The 23,427-nt window shown below is 45.6% G+C and overlaps 1 protein-coding gene across 4 annotated transcripts in view; it reads right to left on the reverse strand.

Annotated features, from left to right (window-relative positions):
* Positions 1-9,053, reverse strand: part of TBC1D15 (TBC1 domain family member 15) — an 83,497-nt gene extending 74,444 nt beyond the window's left edge. For all 4 annotated transcript variants that reach the window (XM_077832784.1, XM_077832780.1, XM_077832778.1 and 1 more), the window contains exon 1: positions 8,937-9,053. In XM_077832784.1, coding sequence (XP_077688910.1) covers positions 8,937-8,960 — 24 coding nt within the window. In that variant the 5' untranslated portion in view covers positions 8,961-9,053. The remainder of the gene's footprint in view (positions 1-8,936) is intronic.
* Between the last annotated feature and the right edge of the window lie 14,374 nt (positions 9,054-23,427).

A 23,427-nucleotide genomic window follows, 5' to 3' on the forward strand; every position in this document is an offset into this window, starting at 1 on the left:
TGTGATTAGGCCCTATGATGGTGTCTCCTGAATAGATATGTGGACACAGTTGGCAACGGGCTTTGTTGCAAGGATAGGTTCCTGGGTTAGTGGTTCTGTTGTGTGGTGTGTGGTTGCTGGTGAGTATTTGCTTCAGGTTGGGGGGCTGTCTGTAAGCAAGGACTGGCCTGTCTCCCAAGATCTGTGAGAGTGATGGGTCGTCCTTCAGGATAGGTTGTAGATCCTTGATGATGCGTTGGAGAGGTTTTAGTGGGGGGCTGAAGGTGATGGCTAGTGGCGTTCTATTATTTTCTTTGTTGGGCCTGTCCTGTAGTAGGTACCTTCTGGGCACTCTTCTGGCTCTGTCAATCTGTTTCTTCACTTCAGCAGGTGGGTATTGTAGTTGTAAGAACACTTGATAGGGATCTTGTAGGTGTTTTTCTCTGTCTGAGGGATTGGAGCAAATGCTGTTGTATCATAGAGCTTGGCTGTAGACAATGGATCATGTGGTGTGGTCTGGATGAAAGCTGGAGGCATGTAGGTAGGCATAGCAGTCAGTAGGTTTCCGGTATAGGGTGGTGTTTATGTGACCATCGCTTATTAGCACCATACTGTCCAGGAAGTGGATCTCTTGTGTAGACCGGTCCAGGCTGAGGTTGATGGTAGGATGGAAATTGTTGAAATCATGGAATTCCTCAAGGGCTTCTTTTCCATGGATCCAGATGAAGATGTCATCAATGTAGCGCAAGTAGAGTAGGGGCATTAGGGGACGAGAGGCAAGGAAGCGTTGTTCTAAGTCAGCCATAAAAAAGTTGGCATACTGTGGGGCCACGCAGGTACCCATAGCAGTGCTGCTGATTTGAAGGTATACATTGTCCCCAAATGTGAAATAGTTATGGGTGAGGACAAAGTCACAAAGTTCAGTCACCAGATTTCCGTGACATTATCGGGAATACTGTTCCTGACAGCTTGTAGTCCATCTTTGTGTGGAATGTTGGTGTAGAGGGCTTCTACATCCATAGTGGCTAGGATGGTGTTTTCAGGAAGATCACCGATGGACTGTAGTTTCCTCAGGAAGTCAGTGGTGTCTCAAAAATAGCTGGGAGCACCGGGAGCGTAGGGCCTGAGGAGGGAGTCTACATAGCCAGACAATCCTGCTGTCAGGGTGCCAATGTCTGAGATGATGGGGCGTCCAGGATTTGCAGGTTTATGGATCTTGGATAGCAGACAGAATACCCCAGGTCAGGGTTCCAGGGGTGTGTCTGTGCAGATTTGTTCTTGTGCTTTTTCAGGGAGTGTCTTGAGCAAATGCTGTAGTTTCTTTTGGTAACCCTCAGTGGGATCAGAGGGTAATGGCTTGTAGAAAGTGGTGTTGGAGAGCTGCCTAGCAGCCTCTTGTTCATATTCTGACCTATTCATGATGATGACAGCACCTCCTTTGTCAGCCTTTTTGATTATGATGTCAGAGTTGTTTCTGAGGCTATGGATGGCATTGTGTTCTGCACGACTGAGGTTATGGGGCAAATGAAGCTACTTTTCCATAATTTCAGCCCGTGCACGTCGGCGGAAGCACTCTATGTAGAAGTCCAGTCTGTTGTTTCAACCTTCAGGAGGAGTCCACCCAGAATCCTTCTTTTTGTAGTCTTGGTAGAAAGGTCTCTGTGGGTTAGTATGTTTTTCAGAGGTGTGTTGGAAATATTATTTGAGTCAGAGACGTCGAAAGAAGAAGTCTAGGTCACCACAGAACTGAATCATGTTCGTGGGGGTGGAGGGGCAGAAGGAGAGGCCCCGAGATAGCCCAGCAGAAGAATTTGTCCTAAGAGTATAGTTGGATAGATTAACAATATTGCTGGGTGGGTTAAGGGAACCACTGTTGTGGCCCCTTGTGGCATGTAGTAGTTTAGTGTCCTTTTTCTTTTGTAGAGAAGCAAAGTGTGTGTTGTAAATGGCTTGTCTAGTTTTTGTAAAGTCCAGCCACGAGAAAGTTTGTGTGGAAGGTTGTTTTTTTATGAGAGTATCCAGTTTTGAGAGCTCACTCTTAATCTTTCCCTGTTTGCTGTAGAGGATGTTGATCAGGTGGTTCCGCAGTTTCTTTGAGAGTGTGTGGCACAAGCTGTCAGCATAGTCTGTGTGGTATGTAGATTGTAATGGAATTTTTACCTTCAGTCCTTTTGGTATGATGTCCATCAGTTTGCATTTGGAAAGGAAGATGATGTCTGTCTGTATCTGTATGAGTTTTTTCATGAACTTGATAGATTTCCACTCCATATGGCTAAATTCAGTGCCTTGCATAATGACAGGTTTCAGAGTAGCAGCCATGTTAGTCTGTATCCATAAAAAGAAAAGGAGTACTTGGGGCAGAAAAGGAGTACAAAAGGAGTACGGAGGCTCGTTCATCTGCACATCTACCAGTATGATATATGCCATCACGTGCCAGCAATGCCCCTCTGCCATGTACATTGGCCAAACTGGACAGTCTCTACTTAAAAGAATAAATGGACACAAATCAGATGTCAAGAATTATAACATTCAAAAACCAGTCGGAGAACACTTCAATCTCTTTGGTCACTCGATAACAGACCTAAAAGTGGCAATTCTTCAACAAAAAATCTTCAAAAAAAGACTCCAACGAGAGACTGCTGAATTGGAATTAATTTGCAAACTGGATACAATTAACTTAGGCTTGAATAAAGATTGGGAGTGGGTGTGTCATTACACAAAGTAAAACTATTTCCCCATGTTTATTCCCCCCAACCCCACCCCCACAGACGTTCTTGTCAACTGCTGGAAATGGCCCACCTTGATCATCACTACAAAAGTTCTTTCCCCCCAGCTCTCCTGCAGGTAATAGCTCACCTTACCTGATCACTTTCGTTACAGTGTGTATGGTAACACCCATTGTTTCATGTTCTTTGTGTATATAAATCTACCCACTGTATTTTCCACTGCATGCATCCGACAAAGTGAGCTGTAGCTCACGAAAGCTTATGCTCAAATAAATTTGTTAGTCTCTAAGGTGCCACAAGTTCTCCTTTTCTTTTGACATAATTAGGTCAACGTAAACTGCCTTACATTGACCTAATTGTGTAGTACAGACCAGGTGATAGAAATGTTTAAGTACTAACTAAACAGTTACTTATTTTATATTTCAACTATCTGGAATAGTTGCAACTTTAACCATGGGTCTATCACACAAATCTGTTCAGTTCTAATGACAGCTTTTGTGATGCCAAACCAAACCATGCTAAAGAATGTCCATATCTGACTTAAATAAAACAAAAAACCCTAACCCTAACATGGATAATACAAGTCTGGAAAGGAGTGGAGACATGGTACTCCAGTTTTATCAACTATAATGGACATAAAGGTCTCAATGAATCAATCCTAAATAGGTATTCTATGGTACAGTAACCCTAGTAAATGATGAAGCAGTGCTAGCAGTCATCAAAATCTCACTATTGCAAGGCTTTTCCTAGGAGCAGTGGGCTGAGGAAGAACTGAGGCTGAAGACTCAAGATAAAAGCAGTGCAACAGTTCATATCTGGAAGCTTATCTTTCAAACACTATTTTTAAATTAAAGCTTAAATTCTGCAGAAATTGAGGGGTCTGGGTTCTGGTATTGCCAACCATAAGCATTCAAAAAACATCAATCAGGCCCCTAAAAGATCATGAGATGGCTTAGAATTCAGAAGCTTTTTAAAAAAATAAAAAAATAAACTGAGTCTTTATGTGGCTTCTGCTTTTGGAGCATTCAGGGCTCACGTCTTCGAGCACTTTCAGGGCAATGATGAGGACTAGAAAAATCAGCTTTTTTTATTTATTTAAAGTGGAATTCTCATTTCATTCCAGGAGTTGGGGCTTTAAGTAAAAATCCACCCAATACTGAAAAGCTTGCCAGAGTTGGAAACTATGGGAACCACACACACAGTAAAGGTTTCTTACTTGACGGAAATAAGCAAATTGTTCAAGTCCTGCCATAGATGCATTGAAAGTGTCTTGAGCTATTAGAATAATTATACAGTAACAGTGGTATTTAAACTAAAATACAAGTCTCTTAAGCACAGACAGGAGAAGAGCCTCAGGTAGTAATAAGCAAATTTTACTGTAAGCATTTATGCAAGAGAAGTTCTATAATGGATATAAAATGCAATTAAGAATAAACAGAAACTTTCGAATTATGAGTAAAGGAGAGTTATACTTTATCTCTTCAGCACAGTGAAACCATAACTGAGGCCTTGTCTATACTTAAAAGGGTTTACCAGTACAGATATATGCTATAGCTTAAACCAGTTCCCTGAATGTAATATACTATGCTAGCAAAAAGTCTTTTTGCCTGCATAGCTTTCGCTGGCATAGCTATGTCAGTTAGAAATGTGAAAGGCGCGGGGAGTGGGGGGAAAAAATCACATTCTTAACAGACATAGCTACACTGGTAAAACACTCTAATTTAGACAAGGCCTAACATTCAGAAGAACTCCAGGCAGGCACAGGCCTCTGCTCACAGCATACTATGAGGCTTGGTCTACACTAGCAACTTATGTCCGTATAACTACATCACTCAAGGGTGTGGAATATCTACACCTGTAAGGGACACAGTTATGCCAACCTAACTCTCAGGTTAGATAGCACTATATGAATGGGAGGGCTTCTGACATAGCTACTGCCTTTCTGGGAGGTAAAGTACCTATGCCGACGGGAGAAGTCCTCCAATTGGTGTAGGTGGTGTCTTCAGTGCAGTGCTACAGTGGCGCAGCTGTGCTGCTGCAGCAGCATTTTAAGTGTAGAGAAGCCCTATATCAATCTGTCTGTTAAGCGATGCCTTAGATTTAGAGGATATACAGAAAGGCGTCTAATTCCATGAAGGTTACAGAGATTCCTTTGAAGCAGCACATATCAAATGACTGGAGATGGCTGAAATCAAATATTGAATAAACTCACATAATGGAAAATGTATATTGGTCTTAATGACCAATATATTTAATTAGAGGGCTATGCACGTAACACAGAATATTCCCACCTATTCAGCGTAACAGAATGTTCACACCATGTAAAGAAGCACACAAGAGAAAATAACCTCCCTGATGACAACTGTACCAATGAGTGTGAGATGGTAACACAGAGGGAAAGATCTAACGGCCAAGATACTGAAAATACACAAACTCCAAGAATGTAAAAACTGTATTTGTCCATAAACAGACTAATTATAAAGTATCCTATCTAGTGAGGTTGCTTTTCAGACTTTAAAATAAGATTTTATGCCACAACTTTTTATTTTTACTTTATTTTCTAACAAACCTTGCTTTCTGTAGAAAGAATAGTAAATATGGCAGGCGGCCAGCTTGGCTTAACAGTGAAATCCTTGCTGATCTTAAACCCAAAAAAGAAGCTTACAAGAAGTGGAAGATTGGACAAATGACCAGGGAAGAGTATAAAAATATTGCTTGGGCATGCAGGAGTGAAATCAGGAAGGCCAAATCACACCTGGAGTTGCAGCTAGCAAGAGATGTTAAGAGTAACAAGAAGGGTTTCTTCAGGTATGTTAGCAACAAGAAGAAAGTCAAGGAAAGAGTGACAGAGGATGTGGAAAAAGCTAATGTACTCAATGCTTTTTTTGCCTCTGTCTTCACGAACAAGGTCAGCTCCCAGACTGCTGCACTGAGCAGCACAGCATGGGGAGGAGGTGACCAGCCCTCTGTGGAGAAAGAAGTGGTTCGGGACTATTTAGAAAAGCTGGACAAGCACAAGTCCATGGGGCCGGATGTGCTGCATCTGAGAGTGCTAAAGGAGTTGGCGGATGTGATTGCAGAGCCATTGGCCATTACCTTTGAAAACTCATGGTGATCAGGGGAGGTCCCGAACGACTGGAGAAAGGCTAATGTAATGCCCATCTTTAAAAAAGGGAAGAAGGAGGATCCTGGGAACTACAGGCCAGTCAGCCTCACCTCAGTCCCTCGAAAAATCATGGAGCAGGTCCTCAAGGGATCAATTCTGAAGCATTTAGACAAGAGGAAAGTGACCAGGAACAGTCAGCATGGATTCACCAAGGACAAGTCATGCCTGACTAATCTAATTGCCTTCTATGACGAGATAACTGGCTCTGTGGATGAAGGGAAAGCAGTGGATGTGTTGTTCCTTGACTTTAGCAAAGCTTTTGACACCATCTCCCACAGTATTCTTGCCAGTAAGTTAAAGCAGTATGGGCTGGATGAATGGACAGTAAGGTGGATAGAAAGCTGGCTAGATTGTTGGGCTCAACGGGTAGTGATCAGTGGCTCCATGTCTAGTTGGCAGCCGGTATCAAGTGGAGTGCCCCAAGGGTCAGTCCTCGGGCTGGTTTTGTTCAATATCTTCATTAATGATCTGGAGGATGGTGTGGATTGCACCCTTAGCAAGTTTGCAGATGACACTAAACTGGGAGGAGAGGTAGATACGCTGGAGGGTAGGGATAGGATACAGAGAGACCTAGACAAATTAGAGGATTGGACCAAAAGAAATCTGATGAGTCCTGCACTTGGGACGGAAGAATCCCATGCACTGCTACAGACTAGGGACCGAATGGCTAGGCAGCAGTTCTGCAGAATAGGACCTAGGGGTTACAGTAGACGAGAAGCTGGATATGAGTCAACAGTGTGCCCTTGTTGCCAAGAAGGCCAATGGCATTTTGGGCTGTATAAGTAAGGGCATTGCCAGCAGATCGAGGGACGTGATCGTTCCCCTCTATTTGACATTGAGGAGGCCTCATCTGGAGTACTGTGTCCAGTTTTGGGCCCCACACTACAAGAAGGATGTGGAAAAATTGGAAAGCGTCCAGCGGAGGGCAACAAAAATGATTAGGGGACTGGAACACATGAGTCATGAAGAGATGCTGAGGGAACTGGGAGGGAACCGTTTAGTCTGCGGAAGAGAAGAATGAGGGGGGACTGGATAGCTGCTTTCAACTACCTGAAAGGGGGTTCCAAAGAGGATGGATCTAGACTTTTCTCAGTGGTAGCAGATGACAGAATGAGGAGTAATGGTCTCAAGTTGCAGTGGGGGAGGTTTAGGTTGGATATTAGGAAAAACTTTTTCACTAAGAGGGTGGTTAAACACTGGAATGTGTTACCTAGGGAGGCGGTGGAATCTCCTTCCTTAGAAGTTTTTAAGGGCAGGCTTGACAAAGCCCTGGCTGGGCTGATTTAGTTGGGGATTGGTCCTGCTTTCAGCAGGGGGCTGGACTAGATGACCTCCTGATGTTCCTTCCAACCCTGATATTCTATGATCCTATGATTGTTTTATAAGGAAAATCCCTTGGGGCTGGTCTACACTAACACTGTAAGTCGATATAAGATACACTAGTTCAGTTACATAAGTTACATAACTGAAGTAGACATAATTTTAGGTTGACTTACAGTAGTGTCTACACCGCACTATGTCGACGGGAGGCACTCTCCCATTGACTTAGGGTATCTTCACCAAACCCGCTAAATCGACACCACCGCATCTATCACAGCAGTGTCGATTTACCCAGTAGTGTAGACATGGCCTTGGAGACCATTCCCAAAGACAAAGAAAACAAACTGGCCTCTGGTAAGCAGCAGAAAGAGGTAAAGGTACCCATGCTGAGGCATATAATCAAAAGCACCAGGGAAGAAGGTCCTCATTCCCAAAAAAACACTAGCTGTAGTTACTTGCATGCACAGAAAAACATGATGACTGCAATGAAGAACAGAGAACTGAAGCACACGAGTGTTTTAATGTAGACGGTCACTATTTGAAAATGAATCTGAATCATAACCACAATTCAAAGAAAACAGATACTTTGTTGTGGGTGGAATTAGGTGGGCAAAAAAAAACAAAAACAAAAACCCAGACTTTAGTAATCAGCTGTAAAACGTTAAATCTCTCATCAGTTCAGCATGTAAAAATTGTGTCTGAATTCTAATTATGTATATAATGTACTAAATGACCATGGTTTGTTTTTTTTTGTTTGTTTTTTTAGTAGCATGGGGGTATCAGTCTCTCTTGCGGGATTGGCAGGATCTAAAGTTTTTGCAGGTGGAAGTGTGATAAAAATGCAAGAAACAATGCGGGAGTAGGTGGAAGTTGGAATTGCAGAGTCGGATGGGATTTAAAAAAGTCCCATCCCGGGCTCGACCATGAATCAAAGAACACAGATATTCATGTTAACGCAATTATTAGATTTATGTTAAACTATCTTCTCTTTACAGACCACACTACATCCCAAAGTATCAAAAGGTGGACACACCCACGTCACTGAAACCCGACCAAGCCTGGCAAAGAGCGTGGCTGCTAAACACCAGGATACCATGGCCAAGGACAATGGGACAACTCCACTTCTTCACAAAAGCGCTACGATTTTAAACAGCCACAAACTGACCAGCAGCCTGGCATTCTCCTCGGAAACACACACACCGCCGAACGAGTGGAGCGGGGATGCCTCCGCCAGAGCAACAACTCGCCGCCCCCAGCACTGGGGACACGCTGGGGCTGCAGCGGGACAGGCTGGCGGGCCCGGGCAAGACAGACGCCACCTCAGACGGGGCCAGACACCCGATGTCACCAGCTCCTCGGGAGGGAGCAAGGCGCTCGCTGTCTGTCACCAAGCACCTCCCTTCCCCCACCAAGGAGTCCCCAGCGAACCAGTGCAGGATGCCCGGCCTCCCCGCGCTCTACAGGGACATCCTCCCACCCCCCACCCCCCCACTGGGCGCCACGGACTAGGGAGACACCCCCAGCAGCAAAAAGGGATTTCCGCTGCCCCCCGCCCCGCCAGGGCTAAGGAGCAATAGAGCCCAGCAGTACGAGGGGCCGGGCCTCGCTTCCCCCACCAGCCTAGGTCAGACAAACAGACACGCGGCGGCGGCACCAGGGCCGGGCCGGGCGCTCCCGTCGGCACAGGCCTCGCCCCCTCCCCCCGATCCAGCCGGCGGGCAGCAAGCGCCCCCTTCCCCCGTTACCTTTCCGCTCCCAGGAGCCGCCATTTCCCCTACTAGTGTTTATGATGACGTTGCGCGCTTCACGTGCTTCCAACAGCTTCACAACAACCTCGAGCCCCCGCCTCTCGCGAGCCCCAGGGCCAAGCGGCCGGCGCATGCGCCCCGGACAGCTCGCCTCGTGGCGGCGGAGAAAGGCGAATATGGCGAACCGGGGGCGGGGTTGTCCTGACCTCGCGCTCGCCCCGCCGGAGCCTCTCTTCCGGCAGCTGCCGGCGCACCGCTGGGCCGCCTGCGGGTGGGGACGCGGCCGGTGCCGCCGCCCCCGCCTGTGCAGATGTACCCGTGGGCGAAGCGCTCCCCTACCCACTCCCACATGCTAGGGCATGGCCGTTCCCCTACACACCACCACGGACCCCGCATAGACGTGTCCCTGCCTCACATACCGGGGTTTGACCCCCTCCAGGGTATCGGGGCCCTGCGGAGTGATGCTGCTCAGGTTCCTTTCTAGAGCTGCGTGGGCTGAGTGGGAATCCTCTGTGTCTGAAGTGACCTCTGTGTGTATTCTTCTGGACCTGTATATTCTGAATCCTTTCTTTTATTTTTCTTAGTAGTGAGGTTTAGTCTAGTTAGTGTAATTTAGTTCTTCCTCCCCCCCGAGCATTTCTCTGTAAAGACCATGCCCGGAGTCAGGGTGTCTTCATTCTTTCTCCATGAGTTCTGAGCACCAGTGTTGCCATTATTGCCTTGGGGAGGGTCACATCTCTTTCATGTACAGCATTTGTCAGTCCTTCCCTCTGTGAATCATAGAATATCAGGGTTGGAAGGGACCTCAGGAGGTCATCCAGTCCAACCCCCTGCTCAAAGCAGGACCAATCCCCAATTTTTGCCCCAGATCCCAAATGGCCCCCTCAAGGATTGAACTCACAACCCTGGGTTTAGCAGGCCAATGCTCAAACCACTCAGCTATCTGTCCCCACCCGTTGTCCCCCAATGAACCCATGAGGGATGATGGCTCCGACTAAAGAAGCGTCTCATGGAGAAGGCCATAAGAGCTCAGCTGGACCTGGGCTAGAGAGGCGCCCTCCAGACAACCACCTCAGTCAGAGGGCAGTGCCCCTCCAAGCACAAGCTCAGGATCCAAGGCCAAAGCAGCTAAGTCTCAACAATTGTTACCTAGGGCTTCTCACAAGAGTAAGGGGCACTTTTGCAAACACAAGAACAGATATCCTTCCAAATTTGCACCTAGAGTAAAAGATCTCTCCCTGACTCCATCCAAGTCAATTGAGTCCTTGCATGCATGTCCTAAGGACTTAGGTCCAGTCAAATCTTCTGAACATGAAGGTATGGCAAAAAGGAATAAGGATCTGTCAGTACCAACTTCCATTCTAATACATAAGCCCAAGGATCAGCACCTACAAACACCATCTAGGAGTTCCAGATGAGACTCTGCTCTGGCGCTGGCAATGCCCCACGCCCCACAAGAAACCACTTTCCATCACAACTTAGGATGCACTGGATCCGTCTGTCCTGACCACTAGAAAACCCTGCACTCTAGGATGGACTGAAACCTACAGCTCCCCAGAGGATATCTTTACCCTACCTTATCCACAGTTTCCTCTCCTGGTGGGTATGACCCTATTTAGGGTCATTACAGCAGTGGAGAAAGAAGCCAATGTGAAGAGATAGGAATGCTCCCCCACCCATCCAGCCAGAGTATTTGTCCACCAGTACCAATGGCTCTGTTGGTTGAACTGGAACTTACCTTCTCATTGGCCAAGTCAGAGGCTTCAGACGAAACATCACCTCCGCACAGGGATGCTAGCCCAGACAAAAACTCTCAAAAGTCTGGGATCCATCCTTCACCCAGACCTGCCTATCCATGGGGACTGATGGTACCCAATGTCATAGGGTCCACCCAACCAGTCAACCCTACATACTGGCATTATTGGGGTCCATGGAATTTCTATGCTAGACACCCTGGACCCTTGTATGAATCTCACCTACCATTTCCTAGCCAAAACCAACCAGCTTTGTTAGAGTACAAGAGAAAAAAAAATCAAGCCAGATCCATTGGGACCAACAGTTCCAATGGGAGTATCCTTCTCATCAGATGAGGTGATTGTCCCTCCATCATCATTCACTCCTGATGACCACAGGCAGTATCAAGAGCGCCTGCAAAGGGTGGTGACTGAGTTCTAGATCCAACTCAAGGAGGTCCAGGATATTCAGCATAGGCTCCTAGACATTCTGCAGCCTTCTGGTCCTAGGTGGATGGCCCTTCCAGTGAATGAGGCTATTATGGAACCAGCCAGGGTAGTTTGGCATATTCCTGCTTCCTGCACCCCCCACCCCCAAAAGGGCTGAGAAGCATTATTTTTGTACCGGGCAAGGGAGTGGAGTTCCAGTTTACACCCCCAGCACCCAACTCCCTGCTAGTGTAAGCAGACACAAAGAGGTCTAGGCTACCGCATCTCAAGGCAACACCCATGGACAAGGGTACTAAATGCCTTGACTGCCTAGAGTGGAAGGTATTTTCTTCCACCAGCCTTCAGTTTCGAATTGTTAACTACCCGGTCCTATTAGCAAAGTATGATTTCACCAACTGCTCCAAATTCTGGACTTTAAGGACAAACTCCTTCAAGAGGACATTTCCAAGCCCTCATTGATGAGGGCAGACTGATAGCTAAAACATCTCTTCAGGCTGCAGTGGATGATGCTAATGCCACTTTGACAGGGATAGCTACAGCAATTGTCATGAGGCGCAAATCTTGGTTCCAATCCTGAGGGTCCCGCAGGGAGGTACAAAATACCATTGAGGACCTACCCTTTGACGAGGCTAACTTATTCAGTAAATAAAATTGACGAGTCCCTTTACTCACTCAAAGACTCCTCATTGTCTGGGTAATTTATACCCCCATCTCCATAGAGGAAACACCACAAATAGAGGTATAGGCCAAGATCGCCCCCTCAGCCATTCTGTGACCAGCACCCTTACAAATTGCTGTTCATACACAAGAAGGTACAGAGACCTAGATCTGATGGTGCAGCGAGTCAGGACCTCTTTTTGCCTCTGGAGGGGACTAGCAAGTCCCAGCACTCCAGTTCTGGCATGCCTGAAGCAGGGAAAGCGAGCTCAGGTAAGCACACATTTTGCTTTGATAGTGCACAGTGAGAGGAGATTGAGCTGTCATGTACTTTGTTATTTGGTAGAGGAGTGATAAGAGACTGCAATTAACAGATGATGCTATGCAGTGGGGGCCCAATGGGAAAGTTTGTTAATGTACACCAGGATGTCCTAGGAATCCACAATAGCGATCTCTAGGAAAGTTTCCTGTAGGTATTCTGCAATCCTCTGCTAAAGGTTCCTTGGCAGAGCTGCCTTGTTTATCCCCCCGCTGTAGGAAACTTTGCTGCACCAACTGGCAATTATTTCTGCAGGGACCAAAGCAGCATATGAACCCAGTCTGAAGCCACACGTATGCAGGAGATGCACCCTTGCATCCTGGGTTACCCTCAGGAGTGAGATATCGAGTTCGATTATCCCAGCCTGTGGAAAAGGGAGCCAATATTCAGAACACTCTCCCTAGGTGCATTTAGTGACCCTCTTCGCAAAGCACCCAGGCCCTTTGTCCCTTCTTGCCCATTCCCTCTTCAGTAGCTACCCTCTCCCAGCCAAACTCACCATATTTCGGGCTCTCGCTGAGCTGTGTGCTAGCAGAGAGACAGTCAGAAAGAGGTGTGTGTAACTTTTGTGATCATGGCTGTGAGTGAACTCACAATACTGTCTCTGTTCATTGTTTCTTTGGTTTTGCAGAAGTGCCCTTGAGGACCTACTCCTCCACACTGGTGGAGCTCCTTCATCGGATAAGGTGGAAAACCGGGAGGAGTAAGGAGGATACATTTCACAAAGTGCTGCAGTCAACAGATGTAGTACATAGTGAAACAAGAGAGTAGAGTAAGACTATAAAAGAAAGACTCGGGCTGGATAGCCTGGAAAAGACACAGGGGCATCTGGAGGACCAGACAGAGGTGCTCAGGTCCCTCATTTCGCTGCAATCTGAGCACATCCATGCATGACTCACCCTGCAGGCAATACAGAACTCCGTTCCATGCCCTCCCCAAACTCCTGCGCCACATTCCTCGCATGTTCCTGGTCCCTCGCAGTACCCCATGCACTCTTCCCTAGGAACTGGTTTTACAATGAAAGCTGGAGTTACAGTCAGCTGTGAGAGTCGTAACCGAGAGACTGATCCTCATTTCCATGTCCCCTGTTTGACAAAAATTTTGTGTTTTGTCCTGTTATTACATATTAGTCTTTGAAATAAAATGAGACTTTATTTGTGTCATACACACGTTAGTTGGTGCTAACATTCAAACACAATGGCTATAGGCAGGAATATTTGCTCAGTACAATTAACACGCAGGAAGCAAGTACTGCAGGGGTCATTTAAGGTGGCAAGTAAATATTGCCTGGCTGAATGCATCACATAAAGACACATTACTGGGAATCATTGTCAAAATGCTCCTTCAAAGCCTCCCTCAGTTGATCTACCTCAATGCTCCTTTTCCCCCTTTGCTTCACAAATGTTATGCAGAGTTAGTACAGCAGGCTTCAATGATCCTTGGAATATTTTCCACATTGAGGTGTAATCTGCCAAATGGGCAGTGCCAGCAACCTTCTAATCAGCCAAAGTCACATTCATCAGTCATTCAGCACCTGCTGAAGCACTCCTTGCTGCTGTCTAAGTTCCCTGCGTTTATAAGCCACGGGAGAAAGGGGTAGGCAGGGTCTCCCAGGAGAGACTATGGTCATTTCCACATTCCCCATTTGAATCTTTTGGTCTGGAAAGAAAGGCACAGCACACAGCTTGCTATCAGTCCCGTGTTCCGAAAAATGCGCCTTCCCCGACCCACCCACATTGATGTCAGTGAAACAGCCCCAGTTATCCACCAGCACCTGCAACACCACAGAGAAGTAGCCCTTTTGGTTGAGGTATTCCATTGCAAGATGGTCTGGGGCCAAAATTGGGATATGCATTCCATCTATTGCCCCACTGCAGTTAGGGAATCCCATTGCCTCAAAGCTATCTAGTATTTCCTGCATATTACCGAGAGTCACAGTCCTTCGTAGCAGGAGGCAATTAATGGCTCTGCGCACTTGCATCATCGCAGCCCTCAGGCTGGATTTGCCAACTCGAAACTGATTCGCGACTGACTGGTAGCAGTCTAGAATTGCCGGTTTCCACACAGCGATTGCCACTCGCTTTTCCACAGCAAGGGCAGCTCTCATTTTGGTGTCCTTGCACCACCATGCTGGTGCGAGCTCTGCACACAGTTCCAGGAAGGTGGATTTGTGCATCCAAAAGTTCTGCAGCTACTGCTCAACATCCCATACATGCATCACAATGCGATCCCACCACTCAGTGCTTATTTTCTGAACCCAGTACAGATGGTGTACTCCATGCAGCTACTCTTTGAATGCCAGCAGCAATCTTGAATTATTTCTTTCCATGACACACAGCAGGGCAGGCACCACCAATTCACTTTCTGATTTGCAGCTCATGAAATACTGCAAGACCAGCCGCATTGTGTTCATAATGCTCATCACCAGACTGGTGAACAGTTCAGGATCCATGTTTTCAGGCAGAGATGGCGGGCACCCAGTTAACAAGGGCTGTTGAAAAATGGTGCAAAATATAGCCAGAAACCTATGGAATGATGGGATGGAAAGAACTGCATCATGGGATGGTGAGCACTCCCTCATGATGCACCGTGATCTGTTCCCAGAGCTCCCAGAGGCAGAGGGTGACGAGTTGCACAATGGAATAGCAACCCATGATGCAACGCTCTCTCTGTCAGTGCAAGAGCACCAACTGTGGACACACTCTGCCAACACAAGGAGTGTTGTGTGGACGTGCACAACCAATGTAATTAAAGCAGCTTATGATCATCAACATAACTTAAGTCAACTTAGCTCTGTAGTGTAGACATGGCCTTAGGCTTGACTGACAAGCACTAATTTAAGATGGAGCTCATCTGGGCAGGAGTAAACAGACGTGTATAAAGCCGGAAAGGGAAAGCAGAATGGGCTGTAATGTGGAAGTCTGCAATCAGTCTCTGGGCCTAGTGAGGAGAGAAGGAGGAAACCCAAGAGGAGAACAGAAGGCATGGGATCCTGATGCTGAGGGAAGGGGTTTATTGAGTAATAGAGAAGAAAGCCAGCAAATGGCAGAGAAGGAAGAAGGCCAGGGAAATGTGAGCAAGGGTGAGAGGTGCAGACCTTGACTGCTGAATGTACGGACTCTGGGATGGAACCCAAAGTAGCTGGAGGGTGCAGGTTCCCCAACCAACCACTGGGAAATGGCACAGTCTTGAACAGGAAGACTGCCTGGACATCAGGTCTGTTGAGATTTTGTTACCCCAGAAGGGGAAGACCATATATTGACTTGGCTGGAGGGACAAGCCACAAAGAGAAAGTACTGCAACTCCTAGAGACCAAGAGGGGCTGTGGCATGAGTGACTGAAGGAAGGGATCATCAGACCAAGCAGAAGTAATCCCATGTAACCCATCTGCTAGGTGGAGTTGGCAGCACAAAGGGCTGGGTTCAATATTTAGGGGTTCCTCTTAACAATACAAAACCGAACAGGCTTTAGTGCCACCCAGTAATCTGGGAAAACGTATCACCACTCCTGTGCACCTCCAAGAGGCAATACTCCCCCTCTTGCAAGCACAGAGTCTGTGTATAACAAATGAGAAATGTTAATAAAAGGGAAAGAGAATCAAGCATTAGTTTGGGAAAACACCACAACCACATTCAAAAGCACACAACCATAAGCAAACACCCGACCACACAATGTGTTGGGCAGTGCCCTTTTCCTGAGTTTTCCACCTTTTGATGGGAAAGTCTGACAGACCTTTAACACAACACTCCCCTCTCCCTCCCTTGCACCCCAGCCACAGTTGGCTGTCCGAGGTCAGAGGTGTGTTTGCAAGGGTTCACCTCCCACCCCAGAAGGGTCATTGAGCAATGTCTCTGCGCACCTCAGCAACTGGCTGTTTACTGCTACTTCTGCTGCTTTTCTGTGCTGCCAGTGGTTGCTTGCTGTCACTGCTTTTCTGTGCTTCTGCCATTGGACGCTTACTGCCACTTCTGCGATGCTATATTCTGATGTTCCTCACTTAACCCAGGTCCGTAGTGATTTCAACTCTTAGCGATTTCACTGGGTAGCAAAGAACCTCATTGCCAGTACAGCCTCTGCAGTGTCTTTTCCTTTCACCATTATCCCAACACCAGGGTTAAGGCTTATCTCCTTGTTTTGCTTATCACCGAACAGAAAAAGATACTCTCAATTGAGTCTAATTAGCTCTGTCATTAAACGCTGGAGAGGAGAAGATCAAATGGTGTCTAAGACTCTTTAGGCAGTCCACATCACCAGGTAGGAACACCTGTTCTCACTTCCCCCTTTCACTGGTATTTGACATCCCTACTCCCTGCTTACCAAATAGGATTCAGTTTAGGGTGACCCCCCCTCAATCAGGGCAGGCTAAATGTAGTTCTGCTGCTCTTTCCTCATACAATAAGGATAACAACGTTTCATTACCCCACACTCAATATTAAAGTGATTTGTAACACAACATAAGCCAAACATGATAATTTTGCAAATAATCCATCATGCTGCTCTATGTAAACACGGTCTGTTCCTGAAGTCTTTTCCCCCCAGCTCATCTCTAGATGTCAGGGGAGAGCTCATTCAGACCCTTCTTATACCCAAATTCAGACACAGGGAGGTACCCCAGCGATGAGCAAACCCTGTGACACTCCACCTTAACTGCTGCTGCTCAATCCCACCCATCACCTTGGGGTTTCTTTTGATGGGACATTCACGAACTGTGTTCCTCTCTTAATACCATCCTACACTGCCCCCCAAAGTTTTGGTGGCCACCTCACCCATTTCACTCACAACTGGAAAGCAATAACAACAGACAAGTGGGTGGCAGAGATCATTCACTCCAGCTGCACGATCAAGTTTGTCTCTGTGACGCTGCACTCCATAATGCTTTATAAAAATATGCATATGAGTGTAAATATGACATAACTGGAATATGTTTTATGCTAGATATGCCATGTAACATATCTTTGCAAAGATTATGAGCTACTGAATATATTCATCCTATTTGTATGCATGTATCATTTTTATATCTGACTTATGAGCATTGGCTCTATACTTGTATTTAAAGTGTTTGCTGTAGGGAACACATAAGAAAGGTTTGACCAACATGTTGTGAAGGAATTACTCAAGTAATTGGGAGTACTTAACTAACAATGGACTTTGGGAGATGCCAATCCACATCTGAGCTTTCCTGGGAACATTCAAACTAACATGTAAACAATGGCGTTGGCCTTCAAAAAGCTGAATCATTCATGGATACGTGACTTGCCCGGGTGGCTACAAACTCCATCTTGTTGCTGTGATTTTGCATATCAGGTCATAGTCCCAAGGGGATTTCTGTGATCCAACCCATCACAGTCTCATTTCCCCATAACAAACCCCCTTTCTGGTACCTCTTCAGGGACCACTCATGAGGAAATCCTTCATCAGGAGATGGACTTTCTTCCTTAGCAAGTACTACTTCACCAAGGGAAAGGATTTTACTCCCCATATTTCTTAGTTCCCAAGAAAAACAGATGATGGAGGCCAATTCTCAGTCTACACCAACTGAATGTCGGTATTCAAAAATCAAAATTCTGCATGGTCACATTGGCATCAGTTATCCCCTCTCTGGAGCTGGGCACATGGTTTGCGCCTCTCAATATGAAAGATGCTTACTTTCATATAGACACTCACATGTCCTGCACAACGTTTCTCAGGTTCCTGCTAGAATAGGAGCACTACCAATTCATGAACCAGATGAACAAGTTTAAACCAATTTACCTACTATTGAAGTTAGACTTACTAGCCTGTAATTGCCAGGATCACCTCTTGAACCTTTTTTTAAAAATCGGCATCACATTAGTTTCCCAGATCTAGTGACTCAAGAGAATGGTGAGATCAGACATACCAACCCACACCCTCTTCATTTCAGAGCTTGGGATTGGGATGGGCATCAGAATTAGAGTGTTCTTGTTCAGAGGCCTTCCAGTCTATTTTCCCTGAGCCAGGTCCCAGAGTAGAGGACAGACACGGGTCGCCCTACCAGCCACTGGTGGAGTGGCACCAGCGAGGCAGTGAGCAGGAAGACTGTCTGAGCCCATTTGTTAAGTGGGATTTTGATACCCTGTAAGGGGGGGGATCATATATGGTAGGATTGCCAGGTGTCCAGTTTTTGACTGGAACACCTGGTCAAAAAGGGACTCTGGCAGCTCTGGTCAGCACAGCCTGGTGAAAATGAGCAAGTGATTGAGATTGGAGGAGAGCGAGTGACGGAGGGAGGGAGGATTGAGTGAGTGTGTGGCAGGGCCTCGGAGAAAGAGCATGGCAGGGGGCAGGGCAAGGGCATTTGGTTTTCTGCAATTAGAAAGTTGGCAACCCTAATCGTGACCCATCTGGAGAGTCAAATCATGAATAGGAGGCTGCAGTTCTTGGAGTAAGAGTGGTCTTCAGGGCGAGAGGACGATGAGAGAGATGCCGCTGGGGGGGCACAATGCCTGGCCTGGCTGGAGCTAATCCCCAGGATGGCCAGCAGGAGGTACCACCACCAATGAGTGGATCCCATGATACCCAGTGCAGTGCTTTCTGCAGGTTTGCAAATACAGGAGAATTGTGTGTCCTCTATTTGCAACATTCATGAGGATAGCGCAGAACTCTATAGGGTGCATGCTTCTGTCAGAGATGGCAGACACTGAAAAGTGCTACTCAGGTTTGTGGGATATATTTTTTTTTAAATGATGGGATATGGATAGCATTATGGGATGGAGAAAATTGCATTCTGAGAACTTGGCTTCCTAGTTCCCAAAGATCCCCGAGTGAGTCATTTCTATCCCACAACACATTACAAAATTTTCCCAATAGTCATTGTGCCAGATGGTGGCACGTGGCATACTGGGATGCAAATCCATTTACCCACCGCACTTTATATCGACACAATCACTTCTAGGGAATACTCGCAGTGCTGAGGCAAGCAGCCAAATATGCACGTGTCCAAGCAATATACAAGCTTCAGCAGCTGTACACCAACATAACTTGTGTCAAGCCATGACCTAACATTAGTTGTCTCATCTGCATATGCCTGTGAGTGTCTCTGCCAGAATCAAACTCTTCATAAGAGGCTTTTCCTGTCAGTGGCTGTGAGGATGTGTTACTTTAATCAGAATCAACTAAACACAGCAGGAAAAATACAAAGAATAAAGAGCAGAAGATCATTAAAGTCCTGGATACATCTGTTATTAGGCATTGCATTCTATTTTATTCCCACCAAAGAGAGAGAAACAAAATAAAATTGGGAGGACTATGAATAAGTAGAGAGACAGGAAAGGACAAGACAACAGGGTAATGGAACTGAAACATATTCAAGTAGAGAGAGTAAAAAACTAAGTGGAAAAAAAGTTTAAAACAGCTATAAATTTGTAAGGCTATAGATCTGAAAATCAGTCTGATCTGGTTCTCTTGGGCTACTGAAAACAGCAGCAAAAAGGGTGAAATCGGTTAAATCAAGTAGTGAAGTAGTGCAAATAGTGAAGTGAGAAAATTCAGTGTTTTAATTCCCACAGCAACCAGAACTATTAAGATCCATTAGTAAATTACCTTCCAAGTCTTTCAAGAGACATCACATGCTTTTTAATTACTGTGACGTACTTCCCTGGGGTGCAACCTGGAAGTGGGGTACTGCTGAGCCCTCTGTACTACCAACCTGGGCTCCCTCTCACATTGTGATGCTGTGACAAGCTGCAGACCCCTCCAGATCCTGCACTCACACAAACATTCACAGACAGAAACACACCTAGCTATGTTACATGAATGCTTTAACTATCTACCCATGAACCAACAATACAGAGGCTCCAGCCAACTTCCCCTAGGTCTCCAGCCTAAGATTCCAGACCTGTACCGTCTTGCCCTGGTCAAAAGCCTGACCAGTGCAAGTTATTAACCAGTCCACCCCCTCTCAATATGGAAAGGACAATGCACCAGCCCCTGTTCCTGAGATTTCCCTTTGCACTTCAAACAACACACTGTCTTAGGTAAAAAAATATAAAACAGATTTATTAACTACAGAAAGATAGATTTTAAGTGATTATAAGTAATAGTGTACAGATCAAAGTTGGCTGCCTAAGAAATACAACAAAATCACAATCTAAGTTCTATACTCTAGACAGGATTTGAATCAAGCAGTGTCTCACCCTGATGGTACAAACAGTCCACCAATCTTCCATACACAGCGTAGAAATCCTTTCATCCTGGGGCCACCTCCCTCGTCTAGCCTTTGTTCCTGAGGTGTTTCCAGGTGTTGAGTTGTGGGGGGATATCTGTTTGAATAAGCACTCTTTCTTTTTCTGTTTCTTTTTTTTTGTTTGTTTGTTTTGTCACCAAATTGTCCTTCATCTTTATCATTCCTTTTTTTGACAGTGTTCATGTAAACTCCATTTGAGGCTCTCTTACCTCTTTAAAACAGCTCCCTGTGAAAGGCCCTATCTGAAGCACTGGCATTTTAGTGGAAACTTTCCATCATCTTTCACAGATATAATAGGTGATAAATATTTATCTCAGCACATCAGCCTTTCAGAATTTCAGCCAAAAATATATTTTATAAAGCCTTTCTGTTCAGCAAAGCCAGTGCTGAGATGCTTCGCTCAAAGCGTGCAATTGGAATCCTCACTTCACTAATCATTTCTTCAAAGAAATTTTGAGTTTTTCCATTTTTCTAATAAAAATGACAGGTCTTGTAAACCATGTAAAATTCCATAAACAAAAATTACTCGTTGAAAGGAATTAAGAATGGTGAAGCATATCAGGTCTGTATCATGAATGAATTGGAGAACTAGGAGTGGAGAGTGCTTCTGGTGTTGCAAAATGTGACAGATCTTGTCCAATTTGTCATAGAGGCCTTTATCACTGATGTCAGTTCCTCCAGTGATTCCCCATGTATCAGCATCCAGTGAAGGTCCGTACAATTGTTCAAGAGTATCCTGTCTGCTGGCAGCTTACTACGGTCATACAAAAAAACCCAGGTCTTTTTGTGGTGCTTCATTTGTCCAAACCTTTCTCCTATGGTCACTCGAGCAGTGTCAATGAGTGAGCTGAAAAAGTCCGTATTGAATTTTTCTTCCAAGCTTCCCATCACCTCATCTCTACACTTGTAAACAAACTGTCTCTTCTTCTGATGAATTCGAGTTTTTTTGAAGACTGGTTCAACTCCTAAGTTTTCCACCATTTCTTTGGCAGCAGTGATGGCATCTTCAAATCCGTTATCTCTGTAGGCCACAATGAAATCAAGGCAACTTCTCATCAAAGTAGTAGCGGTCACGATGTCCATTGACTGAGTTTGTAATGCCTTGCTTACAACATTTACTTGGAATAGGATATTGTGCCAAACAACAATTAAGACCAGAAATCTGAAGTCAGTGATCTGGTTCGCCAGGCTTTTAGCCTCATCTCAGATTCCAGCCTCAGCTTTACTTGACTGCGCTAGTGTGACGTTCTGTACCTCAGGGAAACACCCAGCACCCCCATGTTCATCCTTATAATATGATTGTGTGGTATCTAATGGAAAGTTTGTCATGTCAGGTATCTGCAGAAGGCTCATGATGCACTGAGCATTGTAGTTATAGTAATCATTGTTATAGTAATGTTATAGGTTGTAATTTCATATATATAGTTATGAGGCTGAGAATGTGTCCTCATGACTTAAAGCAAGTCCAGGCAAAAACTCTCCAAGAGCAGAGGGGTAGTTCACACCTCATCAGGGCATGTTTGGGACAAACCCAGCCCAGCCTCACAAGAACAAAGGACACTGGCCTAGGAAACAACAAAGGATCTGTTGGACTATCGAGTGAGTCACCCCTCTTCCTTTGGTCAGTTTGGGACTGCGATGAGGTAATGCTCACCTGACTCTGAAGGTATGGGGGGGAGCAAAGCCAAGAGGAAAGAAAGACCATGATAAAAGGGAGAGACATTTGCCATGCTCTTCCTCTCTCTTCCACCTACATCTACAGACACCACCACCGCCAAGCGACTGAAGCGCTGATCAAAGGGGAGAGCCTCACTGAAGGGCAACCAGCCAGCCTATGGTGAGCAGCATCTAAGTTTGTAAGGGCACTGAAAATGTTAAGATCAACTTAGAATGCGTTTTGCTTTTATTTCATTTGACCAAATCCGACTTCTTGTGCTTTGACTTATAATCACTTAAAATCTATCTTTCATAGTTAATACATTTATTTGTTTATTCTACCTGAAGCACTGCATTTGGTTTGAAGTGTGTCAGAGACTCCCCTTGGGATAACAAACCTGGTACATATCAATTTATTTGTTAAACTGACAAACTCAAATAAGCTTGCAGCATCTAGTGGGCATAACTGGACACTGCAAGAAAGAGGTTCCTAGGGTTATGTCTGGGACTGGAGATATTGGCTAGTGTCTTTCAGTTACAAGTAGCTGGGAGCAGCTTACATGCCAGAGGCTGTGCATGAACAGCCCAGGAGTGGGGGTTCTCACAGCAGAGCAGGGTAAGGCTGGCTGCCAGAGTCAAGGATTCGAGTGACTGAGCAGATCACCAGTCCAGATAACACCAGAGAGGAATGTCACAGCCAGTTCTCTCAGGATATCATAAACCTCAGTAACTTGGTACCTCACTGGCCTCATGCTGTCAGTGCTGCTCTCCCAACTTAGCAGAGTCACGGTTAGATTTGTAACCTTGTCCATGAGGATCTTCCACGCGATATTTGATGCTGAAAACAAGATGTACGTCCTTTGCAGTACTCCAAAGAGAGATGCTGAATCTAAAGAAGATGATGCTGCATCTGACACAACCAGGTTGAGGAAACGGCAGCCACAAGGCATGAAGAAAGCTGAATGGAATGTATATTCCTGATTTTGTGTCTTTTTGTAACTTAAGGTTTTGCCTAGAGGGATTCTCTATGTTTTGAATCTGATTACCTTGTAAGGTATTTACCATCCTGATTTTACAGAGGTGATTCTTTTACTTTTTCTTCAATTAAAATTCTTCTTTTAAGAACCTGATTGCTTTTTCATTGCTCTTAAGATCCAAGGGTTTGGGTCTGTGTTCACCTATGCAAATTGGTGAGGATTTTTATTAAGCCTTCCCCAGGAAAGGGGGGGTAGGGTTTGGGAGGATTTTCGGGGGGGAAAGACGTTTCCAAGCGGGCTCTTTCCCTGTTATATATTTGTTAGCTGCTTGGTGGTGGCAGCAATAAAGTCCAAGGGCAAAAGGTAAAATAGTTTGTACCTTGGGGAAGTTTTAACCTAAGCTGGTAAAAATAAACTGAGGGGGTTTTTCATGCAGGTCCCCACATCTGTACCCTAGAGTTGGGAAGGAACCTTGAAATAAGCTTTAACTAGT

The sequence above is a fragment of the Eretmochelys imbricata genome, chromosome 1 (assembly GCF_965152235.1).
Source record: "Eretmochelys imbricata isolate rEreImb1 chromosome 1, rEreImb1.hap1, whole genome shotgun sequence".
NCBI classification, from domain to species: Eukaryota; Metazoa; Chordata; order Testudines; family Cheloniidae; genus Eretmochelys; species Eretmochelys imbricata.